The 10,000-nt window shown below is 42.8% G+C and overlaps 2 protein-coding genes across 2 annotated transcripts in view; one reads left to right on the top strand and one right to left on the bottom strand.

Annotated features, from left to right (window-relative positions):
- Positions 1-4,708, top strand: part of LOC143033538 (uncharacterized) — a 90,666-nt gene extending 85,958 nt beyond the window's left edge. Inside the window, exon 3 of the mRNA XM_076199030.1 lies at positions 4,383-4,708. Coding sequence (XP_076055145.1) covers positions 4,383-4,708 — 326 coding nt within the window. The remainder of the gene's footprint in view (positions 1-4,382) is intronic.
- Positions 4,709-9,680: 4,972 nt separating this feature from the next.
- LOC143033537 (uncharacterized) overlaps positions 9,681-10,000 on the bottom strand; it is a 31,995-nt gene continuing 31,675 nt past the window's right edge. The window contains exon 3 of the mRNA XM_076199028.1: positions 9,681-10,000. This exon is cut by the window's right edge and continues 779 nt beyond it. Within this exon, the coding sequence (XP_076055143.1) occupies positions 9,681-10,000 (320 nt within the window).

The raw sequence follows: 10,000 nt of genomic DNA, 5'->3' as shown, positions 1-10,000 counted from the left end.
AGAGTGGTTCCTTCAGGCAGAAAAAAATATCATGTCTGGAATTATTTTGAAAAACTACCAACAACTTCTGGCAAAGGGTACCGAGCTAAATGTAAAGAATGCAGCCAGGAACTACAGGGCATTGTGTCAAGATTAAAATCTCACAGAGATAAATGCCAAGGTCAGCCACAGCATACAGAAGAAGAAATTGATGACCCAGGTAAATAATTTTACTTATATTGTGTGCATTTCTCCCTTGTCATACGCAACTATATAAATTTGGTGAACAATGGAGAACATGTGCAATAAATATGTGATACTTCAACTTCATTACTTTTAAATTTGGGTAATAACTATATCACTATAGTATAGTGTATCCACTCAACTTTGGGGCCTAGATGATTGTTATTCATTTCATTCAACATTGTGTAATATATTTCATAGGTTCCGTTGGAATTCAGCCCATATGGGATTCAGCCAAAAGGGATTTAGCTTAACCTAACCCAACTACCACATTATTTTTACTGAATTTAAAAGTGGACTGAATCCTGTGTGGGCTGATTTCCACGCTCACCTATTTCGTATCCTGTTAATTATTTCCAAATAATTTAGCGGCTTGTGTGAATATGATCATTATCTAAAAAATAACTACTGTACTCAAAAGTAGCCTAAATCACACTGTATTCATTCATTTATTTATTCATTTATAAATTATGCAATATGCTAAAGATTTTCTGTTTCCATTTCAGGATCTGTATCAACAGCTTCACTCCCTTCATCATTGGCTCCACTTGAATTATCTGCAAACCTGACTCCACCATTAAAAAGGTCACTATCAGACTCCTCCACAGGCGCCACTTCTGCTAAATCATTTTCATCTAAAAGAAAGTCATCAACATCTCTGGACAGATTTATCATAAAAACTTCAGCCTCTCAAAAGAAAAATCTCAACAAAGAAGTTGCAAGAATTATATATGCTACAAATTCACCATTTTGTCTTGTTCAGCATCCTCAGTTTTGCAAGATGGTTCAGAACCTGAGGCCAGGTTATATTCCTCCATCCAGAAAAGATATTGCTGATAAGTACTTGGATCTTGTGTATGAAAAGGAATAAAAAAAGTGTGCAGATGACCTGAATAATGAAACTGTATGTCTTTCAATTGATAGGTGGTCTAACATCCATTATGAGCCCATAATATGTGTCAGTCCACTGGTCAGATTTATTTAGTTGACACAATAGACACACCAGGGAAACCTCACACTGCTGAATATTTTCTACAGCTTGTACAAAATTCGATCAAGAAGGTTGAACAAGATTTTGGTTGTCACATTGGAAGTTTTGTGACAGACAATGCAGTAAATGTCACCAAGATGAGAAAACTCTTGGAGGAATCGAGTGAACCTGAGCATACCGTCCTCACATACGGCTTATACCGTTCCTTGTATACTTGTAGCAAGTCTATATAACACTGCTCCTTATATTGATATGCTAAAAATGTCCTTTAGCAATCAGATCTCATATCAAATAGCAATCCCATAATATCTAAAATCTATAAAGAATATATATAAATCAAATAAATCTGATTTAAATATATATATATATATCTTATACTTAATAAAAAATAAAATCTGTCATTTCCCGAGATGGGGCGGGCCGGTGGTAAATTGGTTACATCATCGCTTGGCAGGTGGACGATCATCGTTGAGCCATGGACGATCATCCTTGACCCGTGGACGATCATCGTTGAGCCATGGACGATCATCGTTGGGCCGTGGACGATCATCGTTTAGCCGTGGATGATGATCGTTGGGCCATGAAAGATCATCGTTGAGCAATGGACGATCATCGTTGAGCCATGGACGTTGTTTAGTCAAGAATGATTATTGTTCAGCCGTGGACGATCATCGTTGAGCCGTGGAGATCATCGTTGAGCCGTGGACGATCATCGTTTAGTCATGGATGATGATCGTTGGGCCATGAAAGGTCATCGTTGAGCAATGGACGATCATCGTTGAGCCATGGACATTGTTTAGTCAAGAATGATTATCGTTCAGCCGTGGACGATCATAGTTGAGCCGTGGAGATCATCGTTGAGCCGTGGACGATCATCGTTAGGCCATGGGCGATCATCGTTGAGCCGTGAACGATCATCGTTGAGCCGTGGACGATCATCGTTAAGCCGTGAGCGATCATCGTTAAGCCGTGGACGATCATCGTTGAATCAAGAACGATCATCGTTGGGCCATGAACGATCATCGTTGAGCCGTGGACGATCATTGTTGAGCCATGTACGATCATCGTTGAGCCGTGGACGATCATCGTTGAGCTGTGGATGATCATCGTTGAGCAATGGACGATCATCGTTGAGCAATGGACTATCATCGTTTAGTCAAGAACGATCATCGTTGAGCCATGGACGATCATCGTTGAGCCTTGGACGATCATCGTTTAGCCATGGACGATCATCGTTGAGCCATGGATGATCATCGTTGCGCCGTGGACGATCATCGTTGAGCCGTGGATGATGATCGTTGAGCAATGGACAATCATCTTTGAGCAATGGACGATCATCGTTGAGCCGTGGACGATCATCGTTGAGCCATGGACGATCATCGTTGAGCCATGGACGATCATCGTTGAGTAGAACGATCATCGTTGAGCCATGGACGATCATCGTTGAGCCGTGGACGATCATCGTTGAGCCATGGACGATCATCGTTGATTCATGGATGATCATCGTTGGGCCGTGAACGATCATCGTTGAGCCGTGGATGATGATCGTTTAGCAATGGACAATCATCGTTGAGCAATGGACGATCATCGTTGAGCCGTGGACGATCATCGTTGAGCCATGGACAATCATCGTTGAGCCATTGACGATCATCGTTGAGTCAAGAACGATCATCGTTGAGCCATGAACGATCATCGTTCAGCCGTGGACGATCATCGTTGAGCCTTGGACGATCATCGTTGAGCCATGGATAATCGTCGTTGGGCCATGGACGATCATCGTTGAGCCGTGGATGATGATCGTTGAGCAATGGTCGATCAACGTTGAGCAATGGACGATCATCGTTGAGCAATGGACGATTATCGTTGAGCCGTGGACGATCATCGTTGAGTCAAGAACGATCATTGTTGAGCCATGGACGTTGTTGAGTCAAGATTGATCATCGTTCAGCAGTGGACGATCATCGTTCAGCCGTGGACGATCATCGTTAGGCCATGGACGCTCATCGTTGAGTCATGGACGATCATCGTTGAGCCCTGAACGATCATCGTTTTGCAATGGACGATCATCGTTGAGCCGTGGACGATCATCGTTGAGTCAAGAACGATCATCGTTAAGCCATGGTGTCAAAGTTCTCAAAGCTGCCGAAGTTCTCGAAGGTGCCAAAGTTCTCGAACGTGCCGAAGTTCTCGAACGTGCCGAAGTTCTCGAAGGTGTCGAGGTTCTCGAAGTTCTTGAAAGTGCCGAAATTGTCGAAGGTGCCGAAGTTCTCGAAGGCGCCAAAGTTCTCGAAGGCGCCGAAGTTCGCGAAGGCGCCGAAGTTCTCGAAGGCGCCGAAGTTCTCGAAGGCGCCGAAGTTGTCGAAGGTGCCGAAGTTCTCGAAGGTGCCGAAGTTCTCAAAGGTGCCGAAGTTCTCAAAGGTACCGAAGTTCTCGAAGGTGCCGAAGTTCTCGAAGGTGCCGAAGTTATCGAAGGTGCCAAAGCTCTCGAAGGTGCCGAAATTCTCGAAAGTGCCGAAGTTCTCGAAAGTGCCGAAGTTCTCGAAAGTGCCGAAGTTCTCGAAGGTCTCGAAGGTCTGGAAGGTCTCGAAGTTCTGGAAGGTCTCGAAGTTCTGGAAGGCCTCGAAGATCTCGAAGTTCTTGGTGTTCGTAGACAGCTCGTTCCGGCGACCCCGTCTCACTGGCGAGTTGTTATCAACATACGCCATGAAGAGAGTCTAAGAAATGTATAACTGGGATGAGGCGATTGGTCGAGCGTTTTAGCTCATTCCTGGACTTCCCGTCCTCGCATATGAAAACCAGTCTTCTGTTAGAATAAAGTGTATTTGTAAAATTGTGTGCGTGCGTGCGTGTGTGATGTTTCCCTTCGGGACATTTTGGGTGTTCCAGGAAGGTTTATGGGGGGGGGGTAGTCTTTGTCTGTGCGGGAGATTTTTGTCAAATCCTCCCAGTTACAAGATGGGGAGGAATGAATGATCAGCTCGAATACTATATAAAGTCCGGTTATTTCTGGGACGACCTTTTAAAGTTGGAACTAACACGTAACGTGAAACTCAAGGCAGATGACGCAGAGAACAAGATATTTGCGAAAAATCTATTGGCTCTGGGGAGAGGGGAAAGTGGACCCGTAAAACTTCCCAGAAGTTTGGGATTGTCGTTGAGACCCGTAAAGAGTTAGTGGACAAAGTCTATGATAATTTAGAGGAAAATCACCTGAATGCTTCATATTTCGAGAAGAGGGCTATCATTTCCCCCACAAACGATGATGTCGACAGGATAAACTTGATGGTCTACGATAAGTCTGAAGAACCAGAGAAAGTGTACATGAGTGTTGACACTGCAATGGAAGAAGTAACGGACATTCAGACATCGGTTTTCAATGCCATAACGAGCCCCTCGATTCTGCACAGTGCTTTGCGCACGGACAACTTTATGTCGCCTGCTCAAGAGTTACAAGCTGGAATTCTCTCATCATATACACAGGTTGGGAAAAAGTGAACGACGATTTCAGGATGAAACTACCACGCAATTGCGTGTATAAAGAACTTTTCGTTGAGAATCTTTCAGAAGAAGATAAACCTCCTGAAGCGGTCGTAGTTTCTGACGACCAAGAAGTTGCTTTGGCCGAAGAAGAGCCTGACCAAAGCATTGTCGAGATACCCAAAGAAGTGTACACGATCTCAGAAGAGGAAGCCGTAGATATGTTGCTGCCCGCGTCGTACGATTTGTGCTACGAAAGAGAAGAAGAGGTCGACCCTGCCTCCAGTTTCTCTATCTCTATCAAGGAGGAGTTGGAAGAGAAAATCGAGGAAGTTAACCAAAAAATAGAAGAGGTCAAAAAGATGCTAAAAGAGAACAGAGATACCACCACTGAGAGCAACAAGAGGTGCAGCGACGACGACGAGGGAGAATCTTCTCCTACTAAGAAGTAGTGCCGGCGGCTTTAAGTTGAAGAAGTTAAAGATGACTAATAAAACACATGATTTTTATCACTCATATTCTATTTTGACCTTTTACAAATGTATAGCAAGAGGGCGTAGCCCTAGGGCGCGAAACGCCCGCGAGTGAAGCAAGCAGCGCCGCAGGCCAAGCACCCAGCTTGTATTACTTAAAATCTTTCACTCAAAAAATTCCATATAAATGTTACTTTGCCATTCCAAATTTATGTTCATTAAATTCAAATTTACAGTCCTTGATGCACAACTTAATAAGGATTAATGATTATGGTATCGTAAGGTATGTTATGATTGGGAAGTTCATCTGAAAGAAATTCAAGCAAGTCATCTATTGGAACTTTTGAAAATAATGAGATAATGTCAAAACTAACTAATTTGAAATCATAATTAATTTAACTCTAAACAGTTTAATTAGTCAATTAAATCAACACTGTTTTTATGTTCGTTCCAAATATTTTTTTTTATGGATTTAACTAAGATACCAGCCATTTGGACAATTCATAAGAAGCTGATCCTATTGAGCTAATAATGGGCCTAATAGGATAATTTTCTTTGTGAACTTTAATTAACCCATACATGTATGGTAAAGGTGGGGAAAGGGTCATGAACTTCTTACATAAGGTGTCCTCGTTTTTTAATCAACTTTTTATTTTCTTATTAAAAGAACTGTTAACTGACTCTAATGGGTTTTTACTAAGTTCACAATATGTTTCTGAATCATTAAGAAGTTCGTTAATTTTTTTCATTATTACTAAAGCATTAGATTTGTCAGCTTTAGTAAGATGAATATTTAGGTCAATTCTAAGATCTTTAAAGTATTTTTAAATCTAAGAGGACAACTCGCATTATTGTTTCTTGACATTTCTTCATAAAATAAACCTTTACATATATATAAGTTCTCAACTGAAAGGTCACCAAATTTACCTATATTGCAAAAATATTTTCTAATGCTTACACTGTCTGTTTCCTTTGTCATTGAAAAATGTAAACTGTAACCAAGAGCAGCTTTTTCATTGTCACTCAAAACTTAATTGCCCACCAGAGTAGTGATGGTACTGAACAGGTAAATCCAACGCCATGTACCCTCTACTTGTCCGGGCTCAGACCCTGCCAATAGAATATATAGTTTTCTTCTTTGAGGGAATCACTCCCTGTAAGTTTTGTTTTCTGGAGAGTAGAAAAATAAATATTCCTTCTAGCCAACTCATGATCAATAAGCCTATTCTTTTTTATTTCTCCAGCTTTTTGACTTCTAGGGGTGATTAAAAAATGTGTGGGCAATGGAAGAAGAATACGAGATATTGACTTGAATTTTTTTTCACACAAAGGTTAATCGTTCATAAGCCGGTATAAGAATTTTCAAACTGATTTGGGGCAGTAAGATATTGTAGAGAAAATGGGCAGCATTGGTCATCAGGCAGTCATTCAATACATCTACAACAAAGGCCTAACTCCAAAAGAAAATTCACGAGGACATGGTGGCTACTCAACGAGACAATGCTCCTTCATATGGAATGGTTGAAAAATGGGCAGCTGATTTCAAACGGTGCAGGGACAGCCTGGAAGATTACCCTCGTCAAGGAAGGTCTGCCACTGTCACCACTCAAGAAATCATCGACAAAATTCATGACAGCTCACAGATCGGCTTTTGACTGAACCTTTTGTTGCAATGGCGTCATAATTTATTTAGTCCGATGATCTTTACTTTTATATTTAAGATCCTCCCAGAAGGACGTGATCTTTCACTCGTGAACCAATTGAATTTTCTCCTCCTCCATCCTTTCTCCAATAAGATCCACCATTACAATTCCACATGTGCTTGTATATATACAAACACACACACACACACACACACACACACACACACACACACACACACACACACACACACACACACACACACACACACACACACACACACACACACACACACACACACACACACACACACATATATATATATATATATATATATATATATATATATATATATATTTCATTAAAAGTGATGGCTAGTTGTGCATTAATAATTTTCTTAATGGTATTTTCCATATACCTTATTAAGGATTTGTTTTCCTTAGGAAGGAAATTTATGACTTGGCTGTATGTAGTCATATTAGCTAGATCGCGATTTCGGGTTCAAGACCCTTCTTCAGTAGCTATAGGGATAAGCATTAATCCGAAGATTCTAGTAAAGATCTAAGTTTTATACTAGAGTTCCTGCAGTGAGTTAGTGCTCTTCGAATATAGGCACTGATGGTAGAGTCCTTATATCTTTGAGGGCACTCACTGGATCCATTAAGGCAGTGTCCAGGGTTAGTGGGTTTTGTGTACACTGTTGTATTAAAAGAATTTTAATTTTGTTTCACTAAGAGGTCGAGGAAGGGTAAAGCTCCGTCAATGCTATCTTCCATAGAGAAAGTGAGTTCAGATGTCTCTTGTAATAGGTGGCGGAGTTTTTCAGCTTCATTGCTGTTATTGGTTTTAATGAAGACATCATCAATGTATCTACAGTAAATATCTGTGAAGCCCTCCCATCCACCTATATTGGCATGACGACAATGAGGTTATCCCGTCGCCTCTCATACCACCTGACATCTGGAGCCCCTAAAAATCACTTAAGAGAAGCCCACGGCATAACACTAGCAAGAGAGACACTAGAGAAAAACACCGAGATTTTGGATTTATGTACTGACGATAGACGCCTCCCAATTTTAGAAGCGTTATATATTAAAGAGTTGAGCCCAAACCTAAATGTACAAGCAGAAGACCTTAGAGCCCTTCCAAGCATGAGACAAACCGTTACAAATAAAAACATGAGACATAACACCACAAACGCCAATACGAGACAAAACGCCACTCGTCCAACTACGAGACAAAACGCCACATTCCGCCACAACACAAACCCGGAGGCTCCCTAGCGCACGTGACATTTCGTCCCTGCCCGTAATACCAGGTGACCTCCCCCAGTGATTAGCAAGTATAGGAACTCTAGTATAAAACTTAGATCTTTACTAGAATCTTCGGATTAATGCTTATCCCTATAGCTACTGAAGAAGGGTCTTGAACCCGAAATCGCGATCTAGCTAATATGACTACATACAGCCAAGTCATAAATTTCCTTCCTAAGGAAAACAAATCCTTAATAAGGTATATGGAAAATACCATTAAGAAAATTATTAATGCACAACTAGCCATCACTTTTAATGAAACATGCATTAGAGAAAAACTCCTGCCCAAATACACTGACAATATATATATATATATATATATATATATATATATATATATATATATAAATATATATATATATATATACACGTACGAAAAAAGCTGGAGTCCGGGAACCATAATGGTGGAAACGTAGAAAACACCAGACTCAGGAGTAGGTAGTTTATTCCCGACGTTTCGAGTCCTGTCCGGGACTCGTCCTCAGGGGATACAGTGAATTACATGTTCTTAATATACTAATAGCTACGCCCGCCAGGGGGGGGGGGACGCGGTAACCTGTCATGGGGGGGGAGAGAGAAGGCAGGCGCTATGATCTGGTTCATGCGAGAGTGTATGGTGGTGGAGGGGAGAAGGTAGGCGCTGTGACCTGGGTCAAGCGAGACCTGGGTCAAGCGAGAGTGTGAGGTGGTGGAGGGGGAGAAGGTAGGCGCTGTGACCTGGGTCAAGCGGGAGTGTTTGGTGGCGGAGGGACAGGGGGGGAGGAGGGGGAGGATGGGGGAGGGAGAGAACCTGCTTCTTACCCCAGCGTATATAGAGTTGAGTGTAATAGCCCTATTAATGCTATCCTCGTTGGTGGCCCACGCTTCTAAGAACAATCTGCTTCCTTTCTTTTTGTCGCTGTACAGAACCTTAGCGCCTTGCCAGTCGAATTCGTGCTGATGCAATTCCATGTGCTTGTACACTGCCGAACTCTGGTCCTTTCTGCCTACCGCCCTTTGGTGTTCCTGTAGTCTGGTACTAGCCTGCTTTCCTGTTTCCCCCACATATCTCGCTGTGCAGTCGGAGCAGCTGACGCTATGCACCACCCCGGGCTGGTCCAATTTGCTCACTCTGTCCTTGACCCGGGTGAGCGCTCCACTTAGCGTGTTAGTGGGTCTGTGCGCGATGGTCAGTCCATTCTTATTTAAAATCCTCGCTGCGACTTCCGAAACTTCCCTCACGTAGGGGACCGAAATCCTGGTTGTGGTTGTTCGTGCCTCACCCCGGTCTGTTTCTCTTCTCTGTGGCGCCGTCCATCTTTTCACCACTTGATTCGGGTATCCATTGTCTCGGAATACCCTCCTCAACCTGCTTCTTTCCTCTTTTAGCGAAGTCCCTGTGGAGCAGACCCTCTCCGCCCTGTTCCACAACGTCTTCACCACGCTCTTCTTATGGCAGGTCGGGTGATCGCTGCCGAAATCCAGCAATCGGTCGGTATGCGTTGCCTTCCTGTACACGCTGGTGACCAAAATATCACCCGCGCGTCTCACCAACACGTCCAGGAACGGTAGCTCGCCTTCTGCTTACTTCTCCATCTCGAATTGGATAGCCTCATGCTTCCCATTGAGATGTTCCAGAAACCCATCCACATCCTTGGCCTTCAGGATTGCGAACATGTCGTCCACATACCGCGTCCACAGCTTCAATGATGTTAGTGCATCGGCCAAAATCTCACTCTCGAACTGCTGCATAGTGATCTCAGCCAGGATTACCGAGATTGGCGAGCCCATGGGGGTCCCAATCCTCTGGTGGTACACCGTATCTCTGAAATTAAAAAAGGTTGAGTCTAGGCACAGATTAACCAACCTCATCAATTCACTGGTGGAAAGCTTTTCATTGTCCA

The sequence above is a fragment of the Oratosquilla oratoria genome, chromosome 16 (genome assembly GCF_046742065.1).
Source record: "Oratosquilla oratoria isolate Oo_2021 chromosome 16, ASM4674206v1, whole genome shotgun sequence".
Lineage (NCBI taxonomy): Eukaryota > Metazoa > Arthropoda > Malacostraca > Stomatopoda > Squillidae > Oratosquilla > Oratosquilla oratoria.
Note: the sequence above shows the minus strand (reverse complement) of the source record. Positions and strands in the feature narration are given on the sequence as shown.